Source organism: Glandiceps talaboti, chromosome 18 (genome assembly GCF_964340395.1).
Source record: "Glandiceps talaboti chromosome 18, keGlaTala1.1, whole genome shotgun sequence".
Taxonomy (NCBI): Eukaryota; Metazoa; Hemichordata; class Enteropneusta; family Spengelidae; genus Glandiceps; species Glandiceps talaboti.
The window spans coordinates 10,312,238-10,330,992 of record NC_135566.1 but is presented as its reverse complement, the minus strand read 5'-3'; the positions used below and the strand labels follow the sequence as shown (position 1 = coordinate 10,330,992).

Genomic DNA, 18,755 nt, shown 5'->3' with positions numbered 1-18,755 from the left:
TTTAACACTTTTTTCTCATACAAACTTGAATCAGGTCATTATTCATCTCATCAGGTTAAGTTAAAGTTAATATATACCATATTTCGTTATCTCACTGTAATGTCGGAAAACATGTATATTTTATGTAAGGAACCAATTTACTGCAAAGAATACTGCTTTGCTTTCAGGCAACCATGTGATAAACAGGTAGACATTTCTGTAATGAACAAATATGGTAATGTGAAATTTATTTATATCATTTACCTTTATATAATACTACCAGTATTATCAGAACTTAATACCAATATAAACAGAAACCAGATATGTAAATAGATTTGTATTGTGTCAAAATGTTAACTTTGTTATTTTAATAATTCTATTTTGATGTAAATAAACCACTGTCAATCCAAAGATATCATTGTTACTTTAATAGCTCTGTATTATGTATCATGTTTTATGTTAAATTATGTTAATTTGTTACTACAGATGACAAGATTGAATAGGGATGAATCCTAACCAAGAGTTGTCTTTTGAACACTGCAAATTTATAAATACTAAACTTATACTCAATCGTTTAAAAAAAAGTATTGTTTTACATTCTGGTCCTGTATACATATTTTGGCTTTGTGGAAAAGAGAGGGGGGGGGGGGGGGAGGGGGGGAATGAGACGGAGAGAGAATGATAACAAGAGAGGGAGAGAGAACAGAGGGTGAGGGAGAAAGAGTTATTCTCTAGCAAGGCTATTACATAAAATTTAATGTCTTGTAAAGTATATTGTAATGTATTTTTCATACATATATGTATTATAGTATATAGAGTTTATTGCTTTATCAATAGAAATATCAGTTCGATGCTTAAACAATATAAATGTATGTAATGAATATATATATATTCTGCTTTGTTGATATTTGTGCTAGGTTTGTATAGATTTGTAAGTAACTTAGGTCTCAGAATGGTAGCTAACAGTATGTCCTTTGATGAAAAGTGCTTCTGAAAACTGATAATCTGAAATATCTGATAAGTCATCACATAGTTACGGATAGGGGAACACCAAAGTTTGGCACATCACAACTAATGTGTGTCAAATATACTATGGTGTATCAGATTGACTTAGAGGGCACACACTGACTAACATTATAACGTAGTGATGTCAATATCTGGTTTATTACAATGTTGATCAATGAAACCCAGACATAGTGATTCTTACAATCACAGTACAACACAGGACACTATGTTATGCCTTTAACAAAATATACTTGTGTATTTACACAACAAAGTACTATGCAAATCAAGTCCAAAATGTACTTTAATTTTGGAGGGGTGCAAATATGAAGACATTCACTTTAATTTATTACATGTACATGTCTGAATATACCGATAGCTTATAGTGTAGTGTATAGGGAGCCTTTTCTTTGTATAGTATAGTATATTATATCATACCAGTTTGTAAAATGTAATAATTGATATGTGAGTTGCATTTAATATGTAGTTTATCAGTCTGATTAAAATCTGATGTGGTGAATATGACTCAATTTCTTTATTTACCTTTTCTTCCATCTCTTTAGTGTCATTTGTTTTCAATTTTTGTTGATCCGGGTGATTACCACCTTCCCACGAAGGCAGCAATCACTCCCGGAACAACAAAATGAAAAAACCCAGACAATCAGCGTAGGATATAGAGGTAAATAAAGAAAACAAGCTGTATGCACCACATCAGATTTTAATCAGATTGGTAGTTTATGTGACTAGGGTGGAAACACTTGACAAGGGCTGCAGTCAGTCTGTCATTACATGGAATATAATGTGATGTCTTGTATTCAATAAATATTACCAAAATGTTAATATGTTGTACATATGTTTTTATTTATACACATAATTGAAAAAATGTAAATGTATCAAAGATGTCAGTAGCCTTGGTACATAGGCAATTGCAATAACTAGTAAATACTGGTCCAATCATGAATGTATAAATATATAAATCTGAATTCTCTTGTGTTTGGATATTTTTGAAAGCCAGTTTTAACTGACCAAAGTCTTCAATATCTGTCTTAAACTAAGCACACAATCCATTCCTAAAACTTGACTGCCAAAAGCCAATATTAAACCCAGCAGAAAGTAGATTAGTTTACTTTCATTTTCTGTATGGAATCACACATCTATTTTTTATCTGCTTGTCTATTAAAAATCTATTCAAAACTGAAAGACCGTAACGATTTAAATAGATTCGGTACAAGGCAAACTAACAACAATCACGCAGCCCCCCCCCCCCCCCAATAAAATTTCATGTTGGGCGCCCTCTATCATCCCCATTGAGACATTTCTTGACCTCCGTTGAACTACAAACAAAATGGCAGCTCCCATAATGTTGTTCGTTGTTATCGTACTGACATTTGTATTGCACGCTATTGTAGTTCATCGAAAACAGCGAATTAAGAACAGATTGTCTGATAAGAATGTAATGATAATAACTGCACATCCAGATGACGAATGTATGTTCTTTGCGCCTACAATTCTCCATTTCAAAGAGAAACATCTCGTCTGTTTCAGTTCAGGTAAGGACAGGTAACATAACAACACATTACTAACAATAACCATGGAAGTAGAACCTAACGATACCAATGGACACCTCATGATATTGACGTAATATATCGGTAATATGTTAAAGAGATGGAGTAACATGGGTTTCAAAACTTTATATTGACTGAAAATTCAACCAATACAAAGCAATCACACTGTTACTTTATCTGCTGTACTTAGTTAGCTTGAACATAGACCCTACACGAAATTTCGTGTTGTAGGTCTGTGGTTTACATTATATAGCAAGTGTGTTATTCACTCTCCCACAGTCTTGCCATTGAAAAACGTGACATACAGATTAGGAGATGCAATATCAGGATTTTTTCAAGTGAATGAATTATAGTGATCTCTCTATCTGTCAGTTTTTCTTTCTAAATTTGAAGTGTACTTTGACTTCACACAGGTAACTACTATGGTCATGGAGAGGTGAGACGAAAAGAACTGTATAAAAGTTGTAGTATACTTGGAGTACCTCAACAAAACATATCAATAATTGACAACAGGTAAGGCTACAATAAAACACCAAACAATGACATTTGCATTTACCAATATACCAAGGCTAGAGAATCAGTAATGAGTTGAATACTGTACACTTATTGCCTTGTTATGAGGCCCTATTAGATGTATATTACTATGAGGGCTGTTATGCATTCAAGAAGGAGGAAATTGAGTGGTCCAAAGAAACTTTAAAAAAAAAAAAACCTTTGACCTTTCTTCTTTGCAGTAATTTACAAGACGATCCCAACATAGTTTGGGATGAAGATCTGTTGTCTAACCTTATCCTTGACAAGATACAGAAAAATCAAATACAAGTGGTAAGATTCTCTATCTTATTGTTGAATTTATGAGGTTATGAAAGTAATCAATTTTACAAACTGGATGAAGGTTTATTAAGTAATATTGTATCAGTGAAACATTGGATGTGTTCAGTTATGCCACCTGGAGAACCACAAATTGTGTTCTGTTACCATGTTAATTGTTAAGTCATACTTAGGGTGCCCTGTATCAACATTTCTTGTGGAACAGGGAGGGTTAGGGGTTGACCTAACCTGATCTGACCTGACCCAACATTCAGGTATGATAGAATTATACTTTAAACAATGTTCATATTTCAGCAAATAAAAACTTTTCCGACTTCAAAAGTGTTCAAAATATTTTGGGAAGACAAACAAATGGATTTATTGTGAATTGAGGATTTAATGCTTGTAGCCAGAGTTGCCAACATGTGCTGGTTTTCAAATGACCTGAGGCTCCCCTCCCAATGCTATTTGCATACACTGGAGGCTTTCCAGGGAGGAGAATAGTTTTTAAATATTATAGAATGTTTTTAACATGTGGCAGTGACTCCATAAAGTGACAGCTTAGTTGGTACTGTTTTAGTGTAACAAAAACAGAGAATACAACTACATCATGTATGTTATTTGAATTCAAGGACAATGCCATGTATTTATTGTGACTCATCATATTCCCTAAAAATGATGTATTTTTTCTGTTGCCTAGGTGATAACTTTTGATGATTATGGTGTGAGCGGTCATTCAAACCACATTTCTCTATTCAAAGCAGTCAAGTGAGTAAAGACAACCATTATTTGATAACTACTAGTACTTCTACATTTACTGGTAATAACAGAGTGTGAAAGACTTGTTTTACTGATTGTAGTTGTCATATCTTAGGTAATTCACTAATATGCAGACTCTGAGAGAAAGTACATCAGACCTTACAAACTGAGCCACACCAATCACATCAGACTTTACAAACTGAGCCTCACCAATTACATCAGACCTTACAAATGGAACCCACACCAATCACCTCAATCTTAGCAATGTGTCTGAGTGTTGAATAATTAATGTGGCTATACCCAATGCTTCTACCACAGACCTGTAACATTTTCATTTCTCTGTTGTAGGAAGTTATCAAGTCAGAATCAACTACCACCAAGTAAGTCATATCATTCATATTTTGTGAATGTCCGTAGAGCCTCTGTACTGAGATTATTTTTGCAATCACAGTTAGGTAAATATGCAAATCCAAGTGTTGTGGCTAAAAGATAACATAGACATGTCACTTTGTGTCACAACATTATTTAAGTTCCAAAATAACTGCATTCACAGTATGTTTATTATGATTTGAATTTTATCTGTTTCCCTAGATGTTGAAGCATACAGTTTACAAAGTATACCAATTTGGAGAAAGTATCTGTTATTGTTGGATCTACCTATCAGTTATGTAGAACCTCAGGATCTGTTATTTGTATCATCATGGTCTGGAGTATGGAAAGCACAGGTATGTATGACAGAACTCCCATGACTTGTAACTTGTGAGTGCTAGTGAGTCATACCATGGGATATTTGCATGAGTCTTTGCAGTGTTCTCTGTGAGCCATTATTTCATGAACGAAGTGAGTGAAAGTGCAGCAGAAAACACTGAAAACATGAGTGCAAATACACAGAGTACCCATAGTGATACTCACATGGCATGGGGTTCTGGTATTATTACATACATTTTTCTGAAACCATAAATTTCATAAGAATATAACTACATGTGAATGCAACTGCATGTACATGGTCATGGACTAATGATGTGCTCATTTTCAAACAGTTTGCAGTAATGTTTTAGGTTTTGGTTTTGCAAATACCAATAATATGCTTGCGCATCCATTTAAGTTACATACATATATTACATATATAATAATAGATATCGAAAACTAAATTGTTGTTGAATACATGTATATGATTTATCCAAGTACCATTCTCAGGATTGAGACCCAAAAGTACAAAAATGTCAACTCAGGTTCCAAAGTGTTGTAATACATTGTGTTCCTATGTACATGTAGCCAATTTACTGACATGATAGAGTGACTCTACAATGTTGTCTATGATCAAGGACACTGCAAAGTTACTCAAACTTACCAGTAGACAGGCTATATGCAGTTTTGTGGATAGCCACTATTTTTGGCACTATTAAACTATGACAAGGGCACTCATGATAAGGGAGAATGGGTTCAATTGGAATGGCAAACACATGACAGTACAAGGATCTGTCGACAAATTGATGTAAAAGAACTGCAGGAGTTCCTCAAATTTATACCATCAGTAATAAGTGTGATACAATGTCTGGCATTTGCAGTGAAATGATACGAAAAGTACCATTTTTATAATAGAGTACATCTGAGTGTATGAATGAAAACTCAACAGTTGATTTTAATCTAAGCACTCACGGAGGGAGAGGGGGTTGGGTGATGGTGATGTTGTCACCAATTTATTTAGTTTACCCTTCTATTTAAAAAAAATGTTGTTTTGTTACAGAAAGCCATGTATGCACACTGGAGTCAGTTTGTATGGTTTCGAATCCTGTATATCTTATTTTCACGATATATGGTGGTTAACACTCTCACACCAATCACAAGCTGATAAACTCTAAAATAGTCTGCACTGTGATAGGAACACAGCATTGGACAGTTACGTGCATCTCGTGAATGTAGGGCAGCGGTGATATGGACTGTGAGGGCAGTATAACTAAGTATGTAAGATAGATGATGCCAACTTGACTGTGAGAGAAGTACACCCATGTACTACTTTGGTCCGATCTGATTCAGACTGTGGTGGCAGTGTCATAATGCACTTGGACCGATTGATACTGTGAGGGCAGTATGACTGTAATTTGGATCAGTCTGATCCAGACTGTGAGGGCAGTGTGACATTGTACTTTGATCAACCTATCTGATCTTGACATACGGTAGTAGAATGACAAATTGAATGTACTTTGGACAGTTTTGTGAGGACAGGAAAATTAAAATACAATAAAACTTAAACAACTTTGACTCATAATGAATGTTCATTTATTATATACTGAGATTTCTATCATCAACTCTGATAATATCTATTACTTTTACATAATTTTGTATTACTTTTTATGAAAATAATGTATATTTTACTTTTAATGTACAAGTCTCTGATGTTCTGAAGAAGACATAATGTTATCCATTTTGATACTTAATTGATTGAATAACATAAATTAAACACTATGGGTGTTCTTGGTAGATGTAATACATAATAGGATACAGTTCTGCTACAGTGCCATTGGCACTATTTTTTGTATGCCTCCAGGAAAGCCCAGATGTGGATCATACACAGTTCATGAATGTGGCAAATTTCAGCATATGAAGTTGACAATCTTGACACCCTAGGCAACTGTAAAAGACCTGATTTATATGTAGTTGACACCCTAGGCAACTGTAAAAGACCTGATTTATATTGCTATTGACACCCTTGGCAACTGTAAATGACCTCATTTATAAACAGTTGACACACTAGCCCACTATAATCTTAATCCTTAGACTTGTCGCTGAATGCTGCATTCTTTGCCATCCATTCCTCCCAATGTTCACCATCCACATTAAGTGTTGACACCCCAGTCACAGTTCCTGGATCCAAACAATGGATAGCTATACCTACACAATAAATAAAACTTTCAGTCAGTCTATATGTTGGGTAGTGAAATAGGTCTGAGAAATTGTAGCTTCAAATTTATGACAGTCAAACCAAGCCATCTGTCAGTGTACATAATCATAATTAATTACCATATTAGGCAATATATTGTCAATTTCCACCAATCAAATTAACCATAGTGCATATAAGGAGCACTAACAATTACAAGTCTTGCAGTCTAGAGTTTGGAATACAAGAAACAGATTTCTACTAACCCCCATCTTAACTGACATGAAACATACACTATTTACCTTTGCCATCTGGGTTGGATCTTGGTGTATAGAAACTCTGCACTCCACATGTTTTACAGAAAGTGTGTTTAGCTACATGAGTGTTGAAAGTATAACACGTCAAGTTTTCTTCTCCCTGATGTGTAAAGATTTCAAAGACAGTATTTACATATAAGGAAAGCCAACTGTCATCAAATACAAACAAATGATGAATATAAACACAGCAGACAATGATGCAGTCTTGGTATTTTCAGGGCTGTAGATCACACTATACATTGCTTACATGCATCAAGATTTGGAAGAAGATAACGTCCTTGCATATTTAGTAAACAAATTTACATATGTGTTACTATGGCAATGTACATACTGACTATGATTTAACTTTCCCTGGACATCCAAGGATAACATTATTGTCATCAAAATCACTGAACTGACTCAAAACTTATGTTGATGCATGTAAAATAACACTAACCTGTAAAAGTTTAAACTTAGAATCGGGAACAACAAAGTGTCTGTTTTGTTTCTTGACACAAACACTGCAACTGTTGTAAAAAGACAGAGTATAGCGTTATAAATATTTGTTTATAGTTACCAGATATTTACCGTTAGAATGGAGATGATACGTGTTGTTTGTTGTGATTTGTTCACTATTATGTATATACTTGTATAGACTTCCATAGTTACAGGTAAGTGTCAGACAACATACTTGTATATTGACTTACTTGCAGTCAGCAACTTCCAGAGATGCAGGTGCTAAGACTTCAAATCTGACGGCACCACAGTGACAGCCACCAGTATGTTTCACTAAATCACCACTCATCTTATATTGCTTCAATCTGAAAGAGAAAGTACATTTTCCTAGTTACAATTTGATCTCTGCAATTCCTCGATCTACATAATACTAATAGTCCCATAGATATAGACATCTGTGTGTCTGTGATGAAGAACCAACAGTCAGAAAGCATATCTACACAAGCTATGAATGAGACTGGTACATTTATCCATCTAGGATTACATGTAAGATGCATGTGAAAATAGATCTTCAGTGTCACCCAATGAATGAACATAGTGACTTGATATGTCCTGTACACTGAGTGTTCACAGCTGTTATACATAGCCCATGTCGAAATTGAAGTTGCCGTCGTGGACTCGGAGGTCACCTGGCAGAGGTATATGCATTAAACAACTAGGAAATAATAACTTGGTTGCGAAATCAAGATTGCAATATGCAGATACACATATTGCAATACGTTCGTGGCCCAGTTCTCGAGCCATCGTAGAAAGTTACGTTTGTTCCGAAAAAGACAAATCTGCGTTCGTGTGCTATACATTCTATCACGACTCAATGTAACTATTATTAGTTCAAGAAACAATTTGCCTCCAAAACCTACCTATGATTGCGGTGTGTTTGAATACAGACAAGTTTCTGTGCTTGCATGCAGAGCAGAGAACTTTTTTTGCCCTGGCATGACCTTTCAGGGGTAATACGCCTAATTATTTTCAAAGAGTTTTTACTTTAGTTTCTCTTTTCTTTCCGACACTCTTTCTCAGCATTTGGTGAAATACATGTGTCATATACATATGTAATACATATCCCACATGAGAATGTTTACTCAAGATTCAATGATTAAAAAAATAAAAGGCACTGAGTGGATGATTGAGTTACATCTTATAAAAGCCTACTCTGGGCCTACCGTAGAGTACACACCCCGGGGTTAACCGGAAGTATTAGGACGAGCGTATTTACAAAATGGCGGTGAATTTGAATAGATCTCCTTGTCAAAGTCGTCCAAATATACAACCCCTGTCATGTCTGTTACAGAGCAGTAAGTGAACTTTATCATAGTTTTAACCACCATATAACATTATCTAACGGTTGGAAAGGTGTGTAGTAAAGTGCACACATCGGATGAATGACACTTTTATTTGCTCACGTTGGTATTTTGATTTCAATTTTCTTCAAGTTGAAGTCTGAAGATGAAGAACACCAGCGAGTCGTAGAATGATACAATGACTCCTTACCGAAGTCAGAGTCTCCTCGGACTAACCAGCAGTGTTGTCTACACTTTTGTTTTTAAAAAATGGCACTTTCTTTACTAATCACAAGTTTCTGCAATGAATGAAAATCTGTCCGTTACAGGCCTGGAAACCACATACATGAATGGAAAATAAGAAAATAATGCAATGTATTATGAGTATGCTCAGAATCAGGCCATAATTTATTCAAAAACTCACATTGTTTATTTTCCCAAGTTTTCAAAGGAAACATTTTTGGCAATTTTATCATCTCTGTTGGTAAGAGTTCCTTTTGTACCCCCTAGTTTTAAGTCTCACTACATTTTGTCATTATTTTATTCAGAAAATAATAGAAATGTAACAAAAAGTTGCTAACTTAGGCGATTAAGGGTTTTTAGTTAGTGTGGTTTAATAGGGCAATAAAAGTGGTGTTTTTCACTTGACACTGTTGAGAAGAATGGATGGGGTGGGGGGGGGGTACAAAAGAAACTCTTTCCTCACTCTTTACTTTTTGCATTACTACAGGTGGATGTATTGTTAATAGTGAGAGAGGTTTGTTCTCACAAACAAACCATCCTGTAGAACCAAGCTGTGATTTACCGACTATGAATTGGACCTATGTACAAGATATGTCTGAGGACATCATAGATAAAACAGTGGCTAAGAGTTATTCCTTACTGGGTAAGTGATTTGGGGGAGTCTTGAAACAGACTAGTCTGAGGCAACACTGACTTGAACATTTGAGGGGTCTTGAAACAGACTAGTCTGAGGCAACACTGACTAGAACATTTGAGGGGTCTTGAAACAGACTAGTCTGAGGCAACACTGATTTGAATACAGTCAGATATATGTGGTCAGGGTACAGGTCTGACCTCGGCTCCATACTCAAGTCAGAGTTGCCTTGGTCTGGACTAGCAACTTACAAGTCTTTGCAACAGGCTAGTTTAGGAATAACAAATTATGCATATCAGTCTCTTGACCAAGAAAATTGAGTATACGGCATTGTCATGTATGCAATTATCATCATTAGTTTACCAGAATGTATTTTAATATCTTAGCACAGTTGTCATCATTCAATCACTCCTCATCAGTGTTTTGGACAAAAACAATATAGTCATGCTGATATTTATGTTAAGAAACATGTACACTAACAGCTGATGAAGGGGGATTGATTTGGGTCAAAATAATTGTTTGCTAGGAAATACATGTGCTACGTAGAAGTGGTTTGTTTACTTTGATCAAAGTTGTGTTCAGTAAAGTTTATTGGTGTGGTAGTTAGAAATGGTTTGTTTACTTTGATCAAAGTTGTGTTCAGTAAAGTTTATTGGTGTGGTAGTTAGAAATGGTTTGTTTACTTTGATCAAAGTTGTGTTCAGTAAAGTTTATTGGTGTGGTAGTTAGAAATGGTTTGTTTACTTTGATCAAAGTTGTGTTCAGTAAAGTTTATTGGTGTGGTAGTTAGAAATGGTTTGTTTACTTTGATCAAAGTTGTGTTCAGTAAAGTTTATTGGTGTGGTAGTTAGAAATGGTTTGTTTACTTTGATCAAAGTTGTCTTCAGTAAAGTTTATTGGTGTGGTAGTTAGAAATGGTTTGTTTACTTTGATCAAAGTTGTCTTCAGTAAAGTTTATTGGTGTGGTAGTTAGAAATGGTTTGTTTACTTTGATCAAAGTTGTCTTCAGTAAAGTTTATTGGTGTGGTAGTTAGAAATGGTTTGTTTACTTTGATCAAAGTTGTCTTCAGTAATGTTTATTGGTTTGGTAGTAAAAAATGGTTTGTTTACTTTGATCAAAGTTGTCTTCAGTAAAGTTTATTGGTGTGGTAGTTAAAAATGGTTTGTTTACTTTGATCAAAGTTGTCTTCAGTAAAGTTTATTGGTGTGGTAGTTAGAAATGGTTTGTTTACTTTGATCAAAGTTGTCTTCAGTAAAGTTTATTGGTGTGGTAGTTAGAATTGGTTTGTTTACTTTGATCAAAGATGTCTTCAGTAAAGTTTATTGGTGTGGTAGTTAGAAATGGTTTGTTTACTTTGATCAAAGATGTCTTCAGTAAAGTTTATTGGTGTGGTAGTTAGAAATGGTTTGTTTACTTTGATCAAAGCTGTGTTCAGTAAAGTTTATTGGTGTGGTAGTTAGAAATGGTTTGTTTACTTTGATCAAAGTTGTCTTCAGTAAAGTTTATTGGTGTGGTAGTTAGAAATGGTTTGTTTACTTTGATCAAAGATGTGTTCAGTAAAGTTTATTGGTGTTGTAGTTAGAAATGGTTTGTTTACTTTGATCAAAGATGTCTTCAGTAAAGTTTATTGGTGTGATAGTTAGAAATGGTTTGTTTACTTTGATCAAAGTTGTCTTCAGTAAAGTTTATTGGTGTTGTAGTTAGAAATGGTTTGTTTACTTTGATCAAAGTTGTCTTCAGTAAAGTTTATTGGTGTTGTAGTTAGAAATGGTTTGTTTACTTTGATCAAAGTTGTCTTCAGTAAAGTTTATTGGTATGGTAGTTACAATGGTTTGTTTACTTTGATCAAAGTTGTCTTCAGTAAAGTTTATTGGTGTGGTAGTTAGAAATCATCCATTTCAAATGGTTTGTTTACTTTGATCAAAGTTGTGTTCAGTAAAGTTTATTGGTGTGGTAGTTAGAAATGGTTTGTTTACTTTGATCAAAGTTGTCTTCAGTAAAGTTTATTGGTGTGGTAGTTAGAAATCATCCATTTCAAATGGTTTGTTTACTTTGATCAAAGTTGTCTTCAGTAAAGTTTATTGGTGTGTTAGTTAGAAATGGTTTGTTTACTTTGATCAAAGTTGTGTTCAGTAAAGTTTATTGGTGTGGTAGTTAGAAATGGTTTGTTTACTTTGATCAAAGATGTCTTCAGTAAAGTTTATTGGTGTGGTAGTTAGAAATGGTTTGTTTACTTTGATCAAAGTTGTGTTCAGTAAAGTTTATTGGTGTGGTAGTTACAAATGGTTTGTTTACTTTGATCAAAGATGTCTTCAGTAAAGTTTATTGGTGTGGTAGTTAGAATTGGTTTGTTTACTTTGATCAAAGTTGTGTTCAGTAAAGTTTATTGGTGTGGTAGTTAGAAATGGTTTGTTTACTTTGATCAAAGATGTCTTCAGTAAAGTTTATTGGTGTGGTAGTTAGAAATGGTTTGTTTACTTTGATCAAAGTTGTGTTCAGTAAAGTTTATTGGTGTGGTAGTTACAAATGGTTTGTTTACTTTGATCAAAGTTGTCTTCAGTAAAGTTTATTGGTGTGGTAGTTAGAATTGGTTTGTTTACTTTGATCAAAGTTGTCTTCAGTAAAGTTTATTGGTGTGGTAGTTAGAATTGGTTTGTTTACTTTGATCAAAGTTGTCTTCAGTAAAGTTTATTGGTGTGGTAGTTAGAATTGGTTTGTTTACTTTGATCAAAGTTGTCTTCAGTAAAGTTTATTGGTGTGGTAGTTAGCATGGTTTGTTTACTTTGATCAAAGTTGTCTTCAGTAAAGTTTATTGGTGTGGTAGTTAGAAATGGTTTGTTTACTTTGATCAAAGTTGTGTTCAGTAAAGTTTATTGGTGTGGTAATTAGAAATGATTTGTTTACTTTGATCAAAGTTGTGTTCAGTAAAGTTTATTGGTGTGGTAATTAGAAATGGTTTGTTTACTTTGATCAAAGTTGTGTTCAGTAAAGTTTATTGGTGTGGTAGTTAGAAATGGTTTGTTTACTTTGATCAAAATTGTCTTCAGTACTGGAAAGTTTATTGGTGTGGTAGTTAGAAATGGTTTGTTTACTTTGATCAAAGTTGTGTTCAGTAAAGTTTATTGGTGTGGTAGTTAGAAATGGTTTGTTTACTTTGATCAAAGTTGTCTTCAGTAAAGTTTATTGGTGTGGTAGTTAGAAATGGTTTGTTTACTTTGATCAAAGCTGTGTTCAGTAAAGTTTATTGGTGTGGTACGTAGAAGTGGTTTGTTTACTTTGATCAAAGTTGTCTTCAGTAAAGTTTATTGGTGTGGTAGTTAGAAATGGTTTGTTTACTTTGATCAAAGTTGTCTTCAGTAAAGTTTATTGGTATGGTAGTTAGAAATGGTTTGTTTACTTTGATCAAAGTTGTCTTCAGTAAAGTTTATTGGTGTGGTAGTTAGAAATCATCCATTTCAAATGGTTTGTTTACTTTGATCAAAGTTGTGTTCAGTAAAGTTTATTGGTGTGGTAGTTAGAAATGGTTTGTTTACTTTGATCAAAGTTGTCTTCAGTAAAGTTTATTGGTATGGTAGTTAGAAATGGTTTGTTTACTTTGATCAAAGTTGTCTTCAGTAAAGTTTATTGGTGTGGTAGTTAGAAATCATCCATTTCAAATGGTTTGTTTACTTTGATCAAAGTTGTGTTCAGTAAAGTTTATTGGTGTGGTAGTTAGAAATGGTTTGTTTACTTTGATCAAAGTTGTGTTCAGTAAAGTTTATTGGTGTGGTAGTTAGAAATGGTTTGTTTACTTTGATCAAAGATGTCTTCAGTAAAGTTTATTGGTGTGGTAGTTAGAATTGGTTTGTTTACTTTGATCAAAGATGTCTTCAGTAAAGTTTATTGGTATGGTAGTTAGAAATGGTTTGTTTACTTTGATCAAAGTTGTCTTCAGTAAAGTTTATTGGTGTGGTAGTTAGAAATCATCCATTTCAAATGGTTTGTTTACTTTGATCAAAGTTGTGTTCAGTAAAGTTTATTGGTGTGGTAGTTAGAAATGGTTTGTTTACTTTGATCAAAGTTGTGTTCAGTAAAGTTTATTGGTGTGGTAGTTAGAAATGGTTTGTTTACTTTGATCAAAGTTGTGTTCAGTAAAGTTTATTGGTGTTGTAGTTAGAAATGGTTTGTTTACTTTGATCAAAGTTGTGTTCAGTAAAGTTTATTGGTGTGGTAGTTAGAAATGGTTTGTTTACTTTGATCAAAGTTGTGTTCAGTAAAGTTTATTGGTGTTGTAGTTAGAAATGGTTTGTTTACTTTGATCAAAGTTGTGTTCAGTTAAGTTTATTGGTGTTGTAGTTAGAAATGATGATACAACTAAATAATGGGTGATCTACTTACCTGTATAAAATGTAGGACACAATCCCATACAGAAGATGTCAAAATGTAAGAATGAATGGAAATGGAAGTCAAATCTTTTTAAAAATATCACAAATCACTTCTAACTACACATTGATTACTAAATATTTGCTTTATAACAAAAAGTACAAACTATACCACTATAATGTTTTCATTAGGTAATAAACTAGTCAAGACCGAGAAATCAAAAAAGAAAAGGTCAGAAAGAACGCATGAAGGGCAACGTAAAAGATGGAGTGAAGATGAACTACAAGCTCTTATCAAAGTTGTTGATATTACAATGAATAGAAAACTTGATCAGATGAAAGAGACACCCAATAGAAAAAGATCTCTGAGAACTAGAAAGCCAGGAAGTCTTCGACAGAGATTAGATAAATTACAATTACAGCAGTCAATTGTTAAGGCATTGATACCAAACAGAACATTTGCAGAAGTACTTAAGAAAATCCAAACAGTGAACTTTGAACGGAAATATGAAGCATACCTGGAACAGAAAAAACAGAGACATTCAACGACATTGATAGGAAATTACCAATGTCAGAATCCAGTCATAGCAGAGAAGGCAAAGAAGGCACTACAGAAAGCCAAGGAGTCACCAAAATTGAATGAAAACAGAAAGACTAGGACAAAAGTAGAAAAGTCAGTAACTACACCAGTAACGCCACAGAGACAGATACAAACAACAAAGGTGGAACAGGCAGTGAATGATAAAATGACGGTTAGTGAACTTTCTAACAGATTTCACCTGATAAAATTCTGGAAAGTACAATTGAGTGACATTTTTTAATGAGGTTTAACTTACAATGTGTCTATATGATACATATTGTAAACCTGCATATTTTCACGACTAGAAAATTTTGCGATTTTACAGTCTTCATGTAGTTCACAAAGATTAATTTTCACTAATAACCATACTGGTACATTGCATTATGCAGAAATATATATTTTCGCTACTACTTATTTTCGCGTTTTTGTTTTGTAGCGAAATTAGCGAAAATAAATCTTACGCGAACATTTCCAGGTTTACAGAGTATACAATAAACAGTAAAGTGTTTCTGGCCAAGATGTTTCACCAAGACTTCTGCACTGAACTGCCTCAGTAAGCCAACCTATATGATAGATGAACATCAGGTTATTTAAAGGTATAATATGAAATTGTTTCAACAATAACACCACAACACAGTGATACTTACATAGTTTCCCAAGCTTTCAGCATCCAAATTTACGGTTATATGACTATAAAAACTTTTAATTTCAAAAGCCTACTGAATGCCTAGGTAAAAAGTGATGATTTGTTGTAGGTGACTAGATTTATCACATATTTATATATTGTTGTATTCTTTACATACATACAGCCAAGGAGCAAGGCAAGACTTCAGAAGTGTCAGTTCTTAGATGAATGTTTGAATGCTCAGACACTAGGATTTACACCATTTCTTATGGGTAGAGACACTGATAGACAGGCAAGTATAAATTCTGATTTATTTCTAGAATTACAAAATATGTATCTGTGACCATGATTTATTTTCACACAAGACACAACACAGAGGGCGCTATCACGATGCCTAATATCACATGCTCTTTATATTCTTGCTGATGCACACAATACAAGAAACAATTACATTTTCAGAGTACAAATTTATGTAAACATTGTCCTATACTGTTGTGATTACTTTGATCTCTCAAAATGTATGCATGCAATTTGTACAGGAGAGAAAGTCAAGATGTAATCTTATTTTCATGTTAAGTGTTCTGAACAAATTCAATGCTATTTTTGTTTACCTCATTGACAGTTTTACCATTTTTTCATCATCAAAAAAAATGTTTCTTTATTGATCAGCATGTTACTACAAAATGATAGTATGCTTTCACTTTGTGTAAAAGACAAAATAAAATAAAAACTGTGAAAAATATTCAAGTTCATGTACATAATTTTATCTTTTGTGTATTTCTACAGGAAGAAACAACTTCTACAAATAGTCAGATTTTATCCAAAGATGTGAGACGGTCCAGGATGTTAATACTTGATGCATGTCTACAGGCTCAAAATGTTGAATGAAGACCATATACTTTATAGCATTGTGAACTGAGAAGTCTCAGGGAGACGAGACAACTTGAGACGAGTTGAGTTGAATTATCAAACAACGAATAATTCACCAACTACACTGATATTTGTGGAACTAAACTGTCTTTTGTGTGGCTGCTAGGCTGGAACCGTCTAGCAATATTTGATCACGGTCATAAAAATACATTGGGTAAATAATATCCAAGTATGCAAATCTATGTGATGATGTCACTATATTAGGTCAGCGAACTCCACTCTGTCACAAGCATGTTCTGTGATGTTATGTTATGTTATGTGCTGTTGTTTTCATGTACTGGGCTGTCATGTCCTATATACTCTAATGTACTGCACTGTCATGTTCTGTACACTCATGCCCTATGCTGTTATTTTAGTTTGAAATAGTCTTATTTCTTCACCCACATTGAAGCTGATTCTATCTCAAATGGATTCTTTCATAGTCAGTACATGTAGTATTCAGTAATGTGTATTTAATATTGCTGGTATATTTGAAACCATGATATCACCAAGACCACTCTGACAATGGATGCTTTTCAAGGGAAACCATTGTGTAATAAGAAAAAAAAGACACTTTCAGTGTTGCAGTCAGAGGTTTTTTTTTAGGTCATTTGCCACACATTTTTGGACCCGACCCACAATTTTGGAAGTGACGGGTCATAGATGACCCACACTAAAATTGTATGCAAATATGTTTAGCAACATGACCACGCCTATAGCACCAGCCAAATGATCGCGTATATTGCATAGATAACAACAGGGTTGGATAGGCAACTGCATAATCATTCAGCAAATATCTAGTATGGATCAGTATGTCGGTTAAATATTTATATATATACAAATATTATATTCAATAAACTTAATTTATGCATACCAGTAAGTCTCATAGTTGGTTATTAATAATAACATTAAATGATAATGTTAGTTTTTATATAGCGCTTTCCCACTCTGTGCTCAAAGCGCCTTACAATTATTACCTCTGGCACAGATCTATAGTGGCACAACAGCCCTTTACTTCCTCAACTCCTTGGGGAGCATACAATCCATTGCAGCCTCTATAAGCGCATAGGATTAAAGCATTCACATTGCAACCTCTATCCTATGAGGTCCCAATTATACAGCTGGGTTGACTGAGGCACAATCGCAGTTCATATCTTGCCCAAGGACTCTAGCCACTCAGAAACAAAAAGCAACGGCAGGGTTCCAACCTGCAACCTGCAGATTCTGAGCAGACCACTCTAACCATTTGCCCATCATGATTCCATAATCAATTAATTTAGTAAAAAATATGTTATTTCACAATGCTAGAGATAAAATAATAATCCATTCTCTCAAGAATTCCTTCTAACTTCTACAACTGAACCACAATGAAACCAATGTAAAGAGAATTTCATGGGGAAATCTCCAGACTGTAAGATGTGCCATGTCATTCTGCCCTCATGTGTGAGGGCACCCCATCATGGTGTACCTAACAGACTAGGAAATCTCATGGCAAATTACAATGGAAATCCCTTCACCCCATCAAATCATGAGTTATTGGGTTTAAAGGGGAATGTCACTCCAGGAAATGAAGTCATTCTCGTAAACTATAAGTTCTGGAGAGTCATTTCATTGTTTTACATCACCTACAATTACAAATTCAGAAAAAGCATCAAGTTGATTTTGTGCCAAATTTTCAGGACATCTTTTCTATGGGCTATTGCATCATGGGAGCCAGCAGAAATAACATATTCAAGTTGTATACTGAATATTCATGAGAGCTGTTTTACACTGTTTAGGCATAGGCACTGAAGAGTCATGAATATTCTGTGGTGCAACTTGAATAAATTTCCATGATGGTAAAGATATTTTATATTAAAATGCGAAAGACCAACTTGATGTTTCCTGAAATGGCAAGTCATTGTAGGTGATGAAAAATCATGAAATGACTCTCCGGAACTCATATTTTATGAAAATGTCAAATATTTGGAGTTGTGTTCCCCCTTTAATGCAATCCAACAATAATAAGGTATCACTATTCTTCATTTCCTTCAGCATTTTTTTTCAAGCTGTAATCAAATATATCTACAAATATACTTTATGCAAGTTCAATTAGATCATGGAGGTATACTTCCATGGTTAGATTTAGAATGACCTTTCCAGATTAGCAAAAGTACGATTACTATAAATTTTGTATGTGACATGATAAAGGTGAGACAGAAACCTGTTTGTATAGCGCCCTCACACGGCGAACATGACAGTAAAAATGGCACCTACCCATAGAGGTGTCGGAGAAGACGGCCTCTGTCAATATTACGGAAGGTAGCAACTCTGTGAT

General features: G+C 34.2%; 2 protein-coding genes across 2 annotated transcripts; one reads left to right on the top strand and one right to left on the bottom strand.

Moving 5' to 3' along the window:
* The first annotated feature begins 2,333 nt into the window (after window positions 1-2,333).
* Window positions 2,334-6,198, top strand: LOC144449583 (N-acetylglucosaminyl-phosphatidylinositol de-N-acetylase-like). Its single transcript, XM_078140143.1, has 7 exons — window positions 2,334-2,531; window positions 2,960-3,059; window positions 3,281-3,371; window positions 4,057-4,124; window positions 4,464-4,495; window positions 4,707-4,840; window positions 5,863-6,198. Exons 1-7 carry the CDS (start codon window positions 2,342-2,344, stop codon window positions 5,965-5,967), a joined length of 720 nt encoding a protein of 239 aa, XP_077996269.1. The 5' UTR covers window positions 2,334-2,341; the 3' UTR covers window positions 5,968-6,198.
* A 407-nt stretch (window positions 6,199-6,605) lies between these two features.
* LOC144449623 (centromere protein V-like) lies at window positions 6,606-8,718 on the bottom strand. The gene is made up of 5 exons (XM_078140195.1): window positions 8,666-8,718; window positions 7,997-8,110; window positions 7,747-7,816; window positions 7,296-7,410; window positions 6,606-7,007 (listed from the first exon to the last, which is right to left on the bottom strand). Exons 1-5 carry the CDS (start codon window positions 8,710-8,712, stop codon window positions 6,883-6,885), a joined length of 471 nt encoding a protein of 156 aa, XP_077996321.1. The 5' UTR covers window positions 8,713-8,718; the 3' UTR covers window positions 6,606-6,882.
* Between the last annotated feature and the right edge of the window lie 10,037 nt (window positions 8,719-18,755).